Source organism: Hyla sarda, chromosome 6 (genome assembly GCF_029499605.1).
Source record: "Hyla sarda isolate aHylSar1 chromosome 6, aHylSar1.hap1, whole genome shotgun sequence".
Lineage (NCBI taxonomy): Eukaryota > Metazoa > Chordata > Amphibia > Anura > Hylidae > Hyla > Hyla sarda.
In genome coordinates this window covers 139025454-139040533 of record NC_079194.1, presented here as the reverse complement: position 1 = coordinate 139040533, position 15080 = coordinate 139025454, and the positions used below count along the sequence as shown (strand labels likewise).

Here is a 15080-nt window from a genome sequence, read left to right as displayed (position 1 = left end):
TTGGGTGATGTGATGTGTTGAGTTTGCGCCAGACATAGCATTTTCTTTGATGGCTGAAAAGTAAAATTTTAGTCTCATCAGACCAGAGCACCTTCCTCCATACATTATGGAAGTCTCCCACATGCCTTTTCACAAACTCACAATGTGCCTTTTTGTTTTTAGCTGTAAGTAGTGTCTTTTTTCTGACCACTCTGCCATAAAGCCCAACTCTATGGAGCATACAGCTTATTGTCGTCCTATGTACAGATACTCCAGTCTCTTCTGTGGAACTCTGCAGCCCTCCAGGGTTACCATAGGTCTCTGTGCTGCCTCTCTGATTAATGCCCTCCTTGCCCAGTCTGTGAGTTTTGGTGGGCGGTCGTCTCTTGGCGGGTTTGCTGTTGTGCCATGTTCTTTCTGTTTGGTTATGATAGATTTGATGGTGCTCCTGGGGATCATCAAAGATTTGGATATTTTTTTTTATAACATAACACTGACTCGTACTTCTTAACAACATTGTCCCTTACTTGTTTGGAGAGTTCCTTGGTCTTCATGGCAGTGTTTGGTTACTGATGCCTCTGAGGTGTGTATATGTAATGACAGATCATGTGACACTTAGATTGCACACAGTTGGACATCATTTCACTAATTATGTGACTTCTGAAGGTCATTGGTTTTACCAGAGCTTTTTATATATTTTACTCATTTCACTTCCCCCAACTTAGACTATTGTGTTCTGATCTATCACATAAAATTCAGATTAACAAAACATTGAACTTAAGGCTGTAATGTACCAAAACATGGAAAAATAGTCAAAGGTGGTGAATACTTTTGCAAGGCACTGTATGTATCATTGCAGGATACATTGCATGACTCTAGGTCATCTGGATTACAAAACCTGTATCTGCAGCCATTCAGGTCATCACCCAGTTTTCCCTAAAACAAATATATACAATAATCTAAATGGCAAGGAGCGTATTCATACTTCAGGTGACCATAAATATAATTTATTAAGGACAGTTGTCCTTAATAAAAATAATTAGATTTATTAACAATTTATTAAGGTTGTATGTTTTTTTTTTTAATTACATTCCTCCTTAATAAATTATTTTTCTAAGGCTAGGTCTTCTGAGAGCAGAGACCAGCAGGCTCCATTCATTTCAAAGACCTGTGACTTTGTTTAGGATGTATGTGCTATTTTAAACGGACTAGATAATCCAACCCCACAAAAAAAAAAAAAAAAAGTCGCCTGCTGCTCCCCATTACTTTATATGTCAGCATTCCACATCTATATTTAACCTCTGACAAACTGCTAAAACGTAGTATGAACCTAGCCTAACATTCCTCGTCATGTCTAACTTTTATTAACCTATTCCGTATGAGCACCTGGAATACAGATACACTCCTCTTTATTTAAAGAATACGCGTCCTATCCTATGCTCACTTGGTTTGTCATCCTGTACTTAGAGGGAGAATGTCTGTCTGTTGTTTTCACTCTGCATGACTCCTCTTTGTCCCCCAGTGTGCTGGGTCTCTTCATCCAATCACACAGGCTGCTCTGTAACCCCTTTTTCTGTTTTTATACTGCAGTCTGATAGGACAGAAGTGAGCACAGCGGAGTGCTAGCCCCATCCTCACACTGGACTTTGTCCTTGCGTCTCTTCAGATGATCTGAAGTAATCTGTAGTAATCTGACTGATGGGATTTGAAATCATTGGACTGGCTATTTGTTAATCTTGATTCTTCCCCTACACATTTCTGAAAAATCATTTGACCGTCAATTGTGTATGGAGGAACGATGGGGCATGTTGGATTTAAATAGCCCGACCCTTTTGTTCTTAAGGAGACATAAGCCACCACCTGAGCTGTCTGGTTTACCCCTTTTCAACTTTCAGAACAAGTGGTACACTCGCCCGAATTATGTATGGGTGTACAGAGAGAAAGCTGTTCAACCAACAGCTACTGTAGGTATAAGGGCCTAATAAACTGTGAATCACATAATTGACCAATCTTCTAATGTCTAATCAGGGTCATTGCTTGTCTTCTCTTTAATACTGGATTGAGGGGTTCTGGAGTCTGGTTTACTGGTCTGTAACTACTAGAGAGGGGGTACTATGTAATGTGGATCATGTGATGTGCAGAGGTGGCATTTATAATGGCTGATTTCAATGTAACACAATGTGCAGCAGACTGTCAACATGGTTCCGGTGATAACACAAAAAGCTTTTGGGCTAAGTAGGGAATGATTGGCTGATCTCCACACACACATTCGGTGATCTGGGACTTTTTTGTTGTGTGTGGACAGCTTTAGTGATGAAATGCTGATTGTGAAGTCCTAACCACTTTCTGCCTCCCACCCTGACCATCTGCGCCCACTCCCCCCCTTCCCTCCCCGGAGGTGACAGTACATGGAGCTTCACATTTACATAACAAGAGAGAAGGGGGCTCTGACGTTTGTGAAGATGGCGCTGTCCTGCTGAGACACCACATGGAGCAGAATCCACGTCCCCAGTGGAGAACACAAGGACCATTTGTCGCTGCTCCACAGATTCATGAGGCGATTAGTGATGTAGTCATTGTATAGGAAGGACTAGTGTGCAGTCATTGTATAGGAAGGACTAGTGTGCAGTCATTGTATAGGAAGGACTAGTGTGCAGTCATTGTATAGGAAGGACTAGTGTGCAGTCATTGTATAGGAAGGACTAGTGTGCAGTCATTGTATAAGAAGGACTAGTGTGCAGTCATTGTATAGGGGCAGCTCTGCTACATTCTAATAGACTTTGTGCTTCAGTTATACTGCTCATTATTACAGCTCTGTTTGCTGTCACTGAAGGCAAACAGACCTTACAGGCCTTATGCTCTCCGACCCTATGGTTGCTACAATTGTATCCAATCCTATGGATTCCAGTGTGATACATTTTACCTGTACTGATGCACAGAACTATTGAGGAAAACACATTAAGGGCACATCTCTCTCTAAGAGGATTGTCTACGCTCATACATTGTAACAGAGCGGCCACATTACAGTAGATCGTGGTGCTTTATGTTCTGTATAAAAGACTTTAGGGTAGTGGTCTGCAAACTGTGGACCTCCAGTTGTTACAAAACTAAAACTCCCATTGTTAGTTTGTCTAGGAATACTTAGACCAAAGTGAATGTGCCAAAGTGGACACGCATGCTATGCTTAGGCTATGTTCACACGGTGGAATGTCAGCACAGAAAAGTTCTGTGCGGACATTCCACAGATAGCAGAGCGTTGGCCGAACATGCCGGGACTAGGACCGCTTGGAAATCTCATAGACAGCAATGCATTTCCATACAGACTCCACAGAAATAGATATGTCTATTCTTTCTGCGGACTCCGGAATCAGGATTTCCATGGCAGAAACATGTTTTTGCCGCAGAAATTCCGCCATGTGCACAGTGCAGCAGGATCCCCTTGAAATCCATGGTACTGCTGCTGTGGAATGTCCATGCGGAATTCTGCAGAATTCTGCACAGAAATTCCATTGTGTGAACATAGCCTTAGTGTGGCTTCTCTGCTGTTATGAGCCAAATGCCTTTGGAACTGCAGCGTCTTTTCTTGGAGCAGATGCAAGCACAGTAAAGCTACTGAAAAGAAATAGCAGGAGGCGATATACTCATATCATTTCTGGAATATCTGATAATATATCTGAAAATAATATAAAAAATATTAAGATTTTGGCTGGATTTAACCATAAACCCTCCCTTTTCTTTTAAGAAAATATACAATTTTATACTATACATATACTGCTGACATGTCTGGCCAAAAACACGAACACTTAGCCAAGCATTCATTTGTATAGCCCGACAACTTTCTCACTAGATCTTTGACACAAGTAATTGTACTGATGGCAAGGACGAGATCTCATTATAGAATATAAAAGGTTTAATATAAAATAATTAGAAAAATACAATAATAATAATATCTGTACATGTGAAGGTTGGCATGGCCCGTCTGGCCTAAAACAGTCCATCACTGCATATGATTGGCTGCCGACTGCGGCAATGTAAGAGGCCCGATGAGGCCTCTGCAATGTCCGAGAGGGATTGGTGGTAAAAGGGGGAGAGTGGCCGGCAGCCCAGCTGCGGACATGATAAACGTTTTATGGCCTCTTGTTCTGTGCGGCCACGTGGTCGTGATATGTTCCCAAGGCGTTTTTTCACATTACCAGATAAGCTGACAAGAAAGCCATGAGGCTTGTTTAACCATCGTGTCCGCCGCTCATCCTCATCACCACTTTCTGGCAAGTCCATCCACTGTTTGACCAAATCAGCAAAGCTGTTGTCCCCCAAAACTAGTGGTTGCCGGCTTCGGCTCTGGGACAGCAAACACCCAGTCCAGTCCTGGGAGCCACTCCCTAAGCCAATGCCCCCCCATTGTTCCAGGCAGACATCTGATGTGGATTTTGGACGAATTCTCCCATGTCTAGAGCGCATCAGTCCCCCTGATGTCAGACGTGAACATGGCGGCTGGATGTGTCTGCGTAGGACTGGAGGGGCTGCCACCTGTACTTCATCTTCCACATCATCCTCTTCTTCCTCCCCCCGCAGGGAACTTCCAGAAACCTCTGAGTAGCCGGAGTCCCATTCTAGACCACGCTGGCCACAGCTCACTGGAGAGACATCACTGGGCAGATCCACGCAGCATGCAGAGTCTGCCTCGGACAAGTCTGAAGTGCGATGTGAAGAACGGATGTCGCGCTTTAGCGGTCGGCGCGCAGGAGGTGCAGAAGATTCCTCAGCCGTTGCAGGGGAGGAACGTTTCAGATCCTGCAACACACGGAGCATACAATCCATCTGTTCGGACAGCGCAGGTTCAGAAATCTTCATGTGCTGCTGAGAAATGAGAAAATGTGGTGAGAACACAATTACCATGATAAGACAACAAACATTGACACACTAGACTTCTCCCATCAGTGACTGCCATACCACCTAACCACCACCAATGGCTCCTATATGCCCCCAGCCATGGCTTCTACACCCCCTACTAATAACAGCTAATGAATTATTGCCAATTATACCCCCATTATTAGTCCGTCCCCCCCATATGTCCTGTTTACTACCTTTACCCTGACAATGTATTATTATCAGCGACTCCTACGCCCTCCACATAGACGCTCAGTGCAGATTTATTTGGGCGGGAGACGAGCTGAAACACGACGTGACTGAGCTGGTTTTGGCAGCAGAGCAGTGGGCTACAACACTCCCCAAATCTCTGGCACACGCCCGACAGCAGTGGGGAGGGGGCATAGCAAGCAGAATCCATAACCTGAGGCATAGTTAATGCAGCCCCCTCCCCGCAGGGAGCAAGCAAAGACACGAGCCACACAGAGCATTCAGCCTCAGGGTATGTGGACTAAGGCTGCTGAGCCCACACCTATAGCAGCCATGCAATTAACCCAGTCCTAGCCAGTAGGACAAGAAGCCCTGTCCTCCTTCCTTCTGTTTGTTTTGGCTGCAGTTTAACATTTCTCTCCCATCTGCTGAACATCTGTGTGCGGAGCCTCTGCTGTGCTGAGGCCAGACAGGCTATGTGCAGCTACTCAGACCAGTGTTTCCCAACCAGGGTGCCTCCAGCTGTTACAAAACTACAACTCCCAGCATGCCCGGACAGCCGAAGGCTGTCCGGCCATGCTGGGAGTTGTAGTTTTGCCACAGTGGAGGCACCCTGGTTGGGAAACATTGACTTAGACTGCATCAGAACCTATATTCTACTCTCTGCCTATAATCACTATAGAGTTTAATATAGATGTAATAGAGCTGAATTTGTCATAACCATTCATTTTCTTTAGAAAATCAGTGTGTCCTTTTGTAACATCTGATATTTGTCTTGTACCCTCAGAAATGTAAAGTGCTGTGGAATATGTTGACACTATATAAAGAAATATTATTAGATGTTATTGTTTTGTTTCACTGTGTTAGGGCTTCTTCACACTGCCAGCATGCTCTGGTAAAGGGTACTCTAGATGGGTTGGAGCACAACTGACACTGGGTCCAGACAGATCCCATTGTCTTCAATGAACTTTATTGGGTGTCCAGTATTTAACAGGAATCGAGTGGAGAAAAATAGGACATTAGGTACTATTTTTTTTCTCTGCTCAACTCCCATCCTTCCGACAGATTGATCAATAGAGTACCCTTTACCAGAGCATGCTGGCAGTGTGAAGAAGCCCAAACACAGTGATAACTGATAATGTAGTAAATGCCTTTAACACGGGGTGATTATTGGGCGACGGGCTGGTTTTGCCCTGTGTAAGAGACCCAGTGATCAGCCGATGAATGAACAATCACTTATTTGTCAGCTGATCACTGGGATCTTGTGACCCTTAAAATCATTGTGTGCCAGCTACACATCTCCCTTTTGCTAGGTGTTTGTATCAGGCATGTTTGTATCTGCCAGTACAAAAGTACCAATACGTGCAGTCCTACAAAACACATAACACACAACTAACTCTCCCAGATGACAAGTTCAGCACTGCTACATACCATAGACAGTGCTGGGGGTACTGCCATCCGGAGCTGTTCACTTCCGGAGCCCAGCTTCCACTATTTGTGTGCTTGTGGGGGAAGTTCTCACGTTCTTATCTAGCAGCCATTGTGAACCAGTTATTAAGGTTACAATCAGAATGATGTCAGGAGATGCTTAGTCACTGATTGTTGGGCTCCTTCCCCAGGGGCCACGGTTTCTCGGTCACTTCCTGCCCCCTGCATATGATGCCAGGCCCAGTATCTCTGTGCTGCACCCTATGATTAAGTGATGCTGCATCTTCAGACCCTGTGCCAGCCCTGCAAGCTGTGACAGGAGAGCGGATATACATGTCACATCGATTGCAAGCTCTTGGGGCAATAAACTATGTCTCTGCTATTTACTTTGACTTCTAAATGACCACACTCACCCCCACACTACTCTCCACACACAGAACAGACTCTGGATCATTTATTGTTCTGTGATGCAGGGATCTGTACACAGCGGGTAAAGGCTGGAGAATGGTAACCAAGGATGGGAAAGTTGGGCTCATGGCTAAAGGGGACTGTACAGTGGGGTTCAAGGCTGAACGAGAACTGGAAAGTGGTGACCAAGGACTGGAGAGTGGGTGACAATGCTAAGGAGGACTGCAGACCATGAACCAAGGCTGCATAAAGACTAAAGTGTGGGGACAAACCTTAAATAGCACTGGAGAGTGGTTGACAAAGGACTAGAGAGGACTAGAGAATGCGGACCAAGGCTGAAATAGGACTCGAGAGTGGGGACCAAGGACTGGAGTGGCAACCAAGGCTGAACAAGGACTGGAGAGGGCTGAGGTGTATTAGGAGGATCTGGAGTCCCGGGAATAGGCTCAGCTTCCTTCTGACACATTCCTCCATCCTGTCCTGACTTGCTGCTTGCTCTATCCCGTTGTAGCCAAGTATTAACCCTCACAGAGCAAGCAGTGCTAATGTAACACATGTAGTGTAGACATATAGAGGAAAAAACAGACTAATGGGGTAATAGTGCCCCCACCCCCCAGAAAAAAAACAAAAAAACAGGACCTATATAGTATGTGACCGTTTGTGTGTACAACCTCCATGTGTGCCCCCCCCCTCTTTGTGCAACTTCCACATTCAGCCTCCATGTGTGCCCTCATCTGCCCGCAGCCTCCACGTGTGCCCTCATCTGTCTGCAGCCTCCACGTGTGCTCTCATCTGTCTGCAGCCTCCACGTGTGCCTTCATCTGTCTGCAGCCTCCACGTGTGCCCTCATCTGTCTGCATACTCTACATGTGTGCCCTCATCTTTCTGCAGCCTCTACATGTGTGCCCTCATCTTCCTGCAGCCTCTTCATCATGTGTGCCCTCATCTTTCTGCATCCTCTACATGTGTGCCCTCACCTGTCTGCATACTCTACATGTGTGCCCTCACCTTTCTGCAGCCTCTACATGTGTGCCCTCATCTTTCTGCAGCCTCTACATGTGTGCCCTCATCTTTCTGCAGCCTCTACATGTGTGCCCTCATCTTTCTGCAGCCTCTACATGTGTGCCCTCATCTGTCTGCATACTCTACATGTGTGCCCTCATCTGTCTGCATACTCTACATGTGTGCCCTCACCTTTCTGCAGCCTCCACATGTGTGCCCTCACCTGTCTGCAGCCTCCACATGTGTGCCCTCATCTTTCTGCAGCCTCTACATGTGTGCCCTCATCTGTCTGCATACTCTACATGTGTGCCCTTATCTGTCTGCATACTCTACATGTGTGCCCTCATCTGTCTGCATACTCTACATGTGTGCCCTTATCGGTATGCATACTATACATGTGTGCCCTCATCTGTCTGCATACTATACATGTGTGCCCTCATCTGTATGCATACTATACATGTGTGCCCTCATCTGTATGCATACTATACATGTGTGCCCTCACCTGTCTGCATACTATACATGTGTGCCCTCATCTGTCTGCATACTATACATGTGTGCCCTCATCTGTCTGCATACTATACATGTGTGCCCTCATCTTTCTGCAGCCTCTACATGTGTGCCCTCATCTTTCTGCAGCCTCTACATGTGTGCCCTCATCTTTCTGCAGCCTCTACATGTGTGCCCTCATCTTTCTGCAGCCTCTACATGTGTGCCCTCATCTTTCTGCAGCCTCTACATGTGTGCCCTCATCTTTCTGCAGCCTCTACATGTGTGCCCTCATCTGTCTGCAGCCTCTACATGTGTGCCCTCATCTGTCTGCAGCCTCTACATGTGTGCCCTCATCTGTCTGCAGCCTCTACATGTGTGCCCTCATCTGTCTGCATACTATACATGTGTGCCCTTATCTGTTTGCATACTATACATGTGTGCCCTCATCTGTCTGCATACTATACATGTGTGCCCTCATCTGTCTGCATACTATACATGTGTGCCCTTATCGGTCTGCATACTATACATGTGTGCCCTCATCTGTCTGCATACTATACATGTGTGCCCTCATCTGTCTGCATACTATACATGTGTGCCCTTATCTGTTTGCATACTATACATGTGTGCCCTCATCTGTCTGCATACTATACATGTGTGCCCTCATCTGTCTGCATACTCTACATGTGTGCCCTTATCGGTATGCATACTATACATGTGTGCCCTCATCTGTCTGCATACTATACATGTGTGCCCTTATCTGTCTGCATACTATACATGTGTGCCCTCATCTGTCTGCATACTATACATGTGTGCCCTCATCTGTCTGCATACTATACATGTGTGCCCTCATCTGTCTGCATACTATACATGTGTGCCCTCATCTGTCTGCATACTATACATGTGTGCCCTCATCTGTCTGCATACTATACATGTGTGCCCTCATCTGTCTGCATACTATACATGTGTGCCCTCATCTGTCTGCATACTATACATGTGTGCCCTTATCTGTTTGCATACTATACATGTGTGCCCTCATCTGTCTGCATACTATACATGTGTGCCCTCATCTGTCTGCATACTCTACATGTGTGCCCTTATCGGTATGCATACTATACATGTGTGCCCTCATCTGTCTGCATACTATACATGTGTGCCCTTATCTGTCTGCATACTATACATGTGTGCCCTTATCTGTCTGCATACTATACATGTGTGCCCTCATCTGTCTGCATACTATACATGTGTGCCCTCATCTGTCTGCATACTATACATGTGTGCCCTCATCTGTCTGCATACTATACATGTGTGCCCTCATCTGTCTGCATACTATACATGTGTGCCCTCATCTGTTTGCATACTATACATGTGTGCCCTCATCTGTTTGCATACTATACATGTGTGCCCTCACCTGTATGCATACTATACATGTGTGCCCTCACCTGTCTGCATACTATACATGTGTGCCCTCATCTGTCTGCATACTATACATGTGTGCCCTCATCTGTCTGCATACTATACATGTGTGCCCTCATCTTTCTGCAGCCTCTACATGTGTGCCCTCATCTTTCTGCAGCCTCTACATGTGTGCCCTCATCTTTCTGCAGCCTCTACATGTGTGCCCTCATCTTTCTGCAGCCTCTACATGTGTGCCCTCATCTTTCTGCAGCCTCTACATGTGTGCCCTCATCTGTCTGCAGCCTCTACATGTGTGCCCTCATCTGTCTGCAGCCTCTACATGTGTGCCCTCATCTGTCTGCAGCCTCTACATGTGTGCCCTCATCTGTCTGCATACTATACATGTGTGCCCTTATCTGTTTGCATACTATACATGTGTGCCCTCATCTGTCTGCATACTATACATGTGTGCCCTCATCTGTCTGCATACTATACATGTGTGCCCTTATCGGTATGCATACTATACATGTGTGCCCTCATCTGTCTGCATACTATACATGTGTGCCCTCATCTGTCTGCATACTATACATGTGTGCCCTTATCTGTTTGCATACTATACATGTGTGCCCTTATCTGTTTGCATACTATACATGTGTGCCCTCATCTGTCTGCATACTATACATGTGTGCCCTCATCTGTCTGCATACTCTACATGTGTGCCCTCATCGGTCTGCATACTATACATGTGTGCCCTCATCTGTCTGCATACTATACATGTGTGCCCTTATCTGTCTGCATACTATACATGTGTGCCCTTATCTGTCTGCATACTATACATGTGTGCCCTCATCTGTCTGCATACTATACATGTGTGCCCTCATCTGTCTGCATACTATACATGTGTGCCCTCATCTGTCTGCATACTATACATGTGTGCCCTCATCTGTCTGCATACTATACATGTGTGCCCTCATCTGTCTGCATACTATACATGTGTGCCCTCATCTGTTTGCATACTATACATGTGTGCCCTCATCTGTTTGCATACTATACATGTGTGCCCTCATCTGTTTGCATACTATACATGTGTGCCCTCATCTGTTTGCATACTATACATGTGTGCCCTCATCTGTCTGCATACTATACATGTGTGCCCTCATCTGTTTGCATACTATACATGTGTGCCCTCATCTGTCTGCATACTATACATGTGTGCCCTCATCTGTTTGCATACTATACATGTGTGCCCTCATCTGTTTGCATACTATACATGTGTGCCCTCATCTGTCTGCATACTATACATGTGTGCCCTCATCTGTCTGCATACTATACATGTGTGCCCTCATCTGTTTGCATACTATACATGTGTGCCCTCATCTGTCTGCATACTATACATGTGTGCCCTTATCTGTCTGCATACTATACATGTGTGCCCTCATCTGTATGCATACTATACATGTGTGCCCTCATCTGTTTGCATACTATACATGTGTGCCCTCATCTGTTTGCATACTATACATGTGTGCCCTCATCTGTTTGCATACTATACATGTGTGCCCTCATCTGTTTGCATACTATACATGTGTGCCCTCATCTGTCTGCATACTATACATGTGTGCCCTCATCTGTCTGCATACTATACATGTGTGCCCTCATCTGTATGCATACTATACATGTGTGCCCTCATCTGTCTGCATACTATACATGTGTGCCCTCATCTGTATGCATACTATACATGTGTGCCCTCATCTGTCTGCATACTATACATGTGTGCCCTCATCTGTATGCATACTATACATGTGTGCCCTCATCTGTCTGCATACTATACATGTGTGCCCTCATCTGTCTGCATACTATACATGTGTGCCCTCATCTGTTTGCATACTATACATGTGTGCCCTCATCTGTCTGCATACTATACATGTGTGCCCTCATCTGTTTGCATACTATACATGTGTGCCCTCATCTGTTTGCATACTATACATGTGTGCCCTCATCTGTCTGCATACTATACATGTGTGCCCTCATCTGTCTGCATACTATACATGTGTGCCCTCATCTGTCTGCATACTATACATGTGTGCCCTCATCTGTCTGCATACTATACATGTGTGCCCTCATCTGTCTGCATACTATACATGTGTGCCCTCATCTGTCTGCATACTATACATGTGTGCCCTCATCTGTCTGCATACTATACATGTGTGCCCTCATCTGTTTGCATACTATACATGTGTGCCCTCATCTGTTTGCATACTATACATGTGTGCCCTCATCTGTTTGCATACTATACATGTGTGCCCTCATCTGTTTGCATACTATACATGTGTGCCCTCATCTGTCTGCATACTATACATGTGTGCCCTCATCTGTTTGCATACTATACATGTGTGCCCTCATCTGTCTGCATACTATACATGTGTGCCCTCATCTGTTTGCATACTATACATGTGTGCCCTCATCTGTTTGCATACTATACATGTGTGCCCTCATCTGTCTGCATACTATACATGTGTGCCCTCATCTGTTTGCATACTATACATGTGTGCCCTCATCTGTCTGCATACTATACATGTGTGCCCTTATCTGTCTGCATACTATACATGTGTGCCCTCATCTGTATGCATACTATACATGTGTGCCCTCATCTGTTTGCATACTATACATGTGTGCCCTCATCTGTTTGCATACTATACATGTGTGCCCTCATCTGTTTGCATACTATACATGTGTGCCCTCATCTGTTTGCATACTATACATGTGTGCCCTCATCTGTCTGCATACTATACATGTGTGCCCTCATCTGTCTGCATACTATACATGTGTGCCCTCATCTGTATGCATACTATACATGTGTGCCCTCATCTGTCTGCATACTATACATGTGTGCCCTCATCTGTATGCATACTATACATGTGTGCCCTCATCTGTCTGCATACTATACATGTGTGCCCTCATCTGTATGCATACTATACATGTGTGCCCTCATCTGTCTGCATACTATACATGTGTGCCCTCATCTGTATGCATACTATACATGTGTGCCCTCATCTGTTTGCATACTATACATGTGTGCCCTCATCTGTCTGCATACTATACATGTGTGCCCTCATCTGTTTGCATACTATACATGTGTGCCCTCATCTGTCTGCATACTATACATGTGTGCCCTCATCTGTCTGCATACTATACATGTGTGCCCTCATCTGTCTGCATACTATACATGTGTGCCCTTATCTGTATGCATACTATACATGTGTGCCCTTATCTGTATGCATACTATACATGTGTGCCCTCATCTGTCTGCATACTATACATGTGTGCCCTCATCTGTCTGCATACTATACATGTGTGCCCTCATCTGTCTGCATACTATACATGTGTGCCCTCATCTGTATGCATACTATACATGTGTGCCCTCATCTGTATGCATACTATACATGTGTGCCCTCATCTGTTTGCATACTATACATGTGTGCCCTCATCTGTTTGCATACTATACATGTGTGCCCTCATCTGTTTGCATACTATACATGTGTGCCCTCATCTGTTTGCATACTATACATGTGTGCCCTCATCTGTCTGCATACTATACATGTGTGCCCTCATCTGTCTGCATACTATACATGTGTGCCCTCATCTGTATGCATACTATACATGTGTGCCCTCATCTGTCTGCATACTATACATGTGTGCCCTCATCTGTATGCATACTATACATGTGTGCCCTCATCTGTCTGCATACTATACATGTGTGCCCTCATCTGTATGCATACTATACATGTGTGCCCTCATCTGTCTGCATACTATACATGTGTGCCCTCATCTGTATGCATACTATACATGTGTGCCCTCATCTGTTTGCATACTATACATGTGTGCCCTCATCTGTCTGCATACTATACATGTGTGCCCTCATCTGTCTGCATACTATACATGTGTGCCCTCATCTGTCTGCATACTATACATGTGTGCCCTCATCTGTCTGCATACTATACATGTGTGCCCTCATCTGTCTGCATACTATACATGTGTGCCCTTATCTGTATGCATACTATACATGTGTGCCCTCATCTGTCTGCATACTATACATGTGTGCCCTTATCTGTATGCATACTATACATGTGTGCCCTCATCTGTCTGCATACTATACATGTGTGCCCTCATCTGTTTGCATACTATACATGTGTGCCCTCATCTGTTTGCATACTATGCATGTGTGCCCTCATCTGTCTGCAGCCTCTATATTTGTGCATCCCCCGTTCTTTCTTGGGGCAGGATCCAATGAAGCTGACAGCTGAGCCCCTCCGTGCTTCCAAATCTTAGCAATCGGAGCATCTTATCTCCTCTGTACACACAGGAAAGGCAGCATGCGGTAATGATGTGCGGTACTCACCAGCTGGAGGGTGCTGGGGTCCAGGCGGGGTCTCTGCATGCCCCAGATCTCCGGGGTGCGGTACAGGCTCGCGCTGGGGGTTCCAGTCTCTGATCTCTGAGCTTCAACTTCGTGTTCTGTCCCTTCACAAATTTTGCCTTATGGCTCAGCCTGGCCACGCCCACGTGTGATCAGCAGCCAATCCCAGGGCGAGGATCACGCCCCTTTGGATTTGGGGTTCTACTCCGTAATTTGGAGAAATCTGACCGGATAGGGGAGAAGTTGCAGGAAGAAGAGGGGAAAGTCTTTCAATTACAGATTAGGACGGAGGAGCGATTAACTCTTTATGTGACGGCCTCATCGGGGACATACTGTACAATGTTACTCGATGCTGAGGATGGTTCAGAAACTGTAACAACTTATAAGGCAGCAGAGAGGGGGGTGAGAGCCCAGAGGGGTGCAGGACTGGTGATTGATGTTTGGAGCTCCCCCTGAGGGTGCACACGTACAGCAGCGCCCCCCCGGGGTCATTCAGTGCAGTAACTGGATCTTCCTTTTCAGGGGGTAATTACCCCGGCTGCCGCTTACAGTAAGTGTAGCCCCAGGCTGGGATGTGGAGTCAGAGATTACCATGTGAATCAGACGGGGAGGGGGCGATTACTCACTATTAATGGCACAAAACAGTCTTTTCCATATCATGGATGAACCAAACGATTTATTTAAGTTCAGATTCAAAAGTTCGCAAATGGCCCACCCTTCTCAGTAATAGTGCCCTATTTAGGACCGGTGCAATAATAGACCCCACTTTGTGCCCCCATACTGTAATTAAACCACTTTGTGCCCCCACATTATAGTTTGACTATATTCTACTCCACGCTATAGCTAAGATCTCTTGTGCTCCCATATTTAATTTAGCCCCCTCCCT

The 15080-nt window shown here is 45.6% G+C and overlaps 1 protein-coding gene across 2 annotated transcripts; it reads right to left on the bottom strand.

Moving 5' to 3' along the window:
• Positions 1 to 3893: 3893 nt before the first annotated feature.
• On the bottom strand, positions 3894 to 14303 carry INKA1 (inka box actin regulator 1). 2 transcript variants are annotated; one of them, XM_056525228.1, is made up of 2 exons: positions 14177 to 14303; positions 3894 to 4836 (listed from the first exon to the last, which is right to left on the bottom strand). In XM_056525228.1, the coding sequence occupies exons 1-2, from the start codon at positions 14213 to 14215 to the stop codon at positions 3964 to 3966; spliced, it is 912 nt and encodes a 303-aa protein (XP_056381203.1). In that variant the 5' UTR covers positions 14216 to 14303; the 3' UTR covers positions 3894 to 3963. The 2 variants fall into 2 exon arrangements, with proteins under 2 accessions (XP_056381203.1, XP_056381202.1); XM_056525227.1 differs by having other exon boundaries at positions 3894 to 4839; positions 14177 to 14299.
• Between the last annotated feature and the right edge of the window lie 777 nt (positions 14304 to 15080).

Excerpts from the sequence above, each read along its gene's own strand:
- INKA1 (XM_056525227.1), bottom strand. The coding sequence starts at position 14,215 with ATGCAGAGACCCCGCCTGGACCCCAGCACCCTCCAGCTG. Across the intron at positions 4,840-14,176 it reads ACCCCAGCACCCTCCAGCTG|CAGCACATGAAGATTTCTGA; the intron begins GTGAGTACCGCA and ends CTCATTTCTCAG.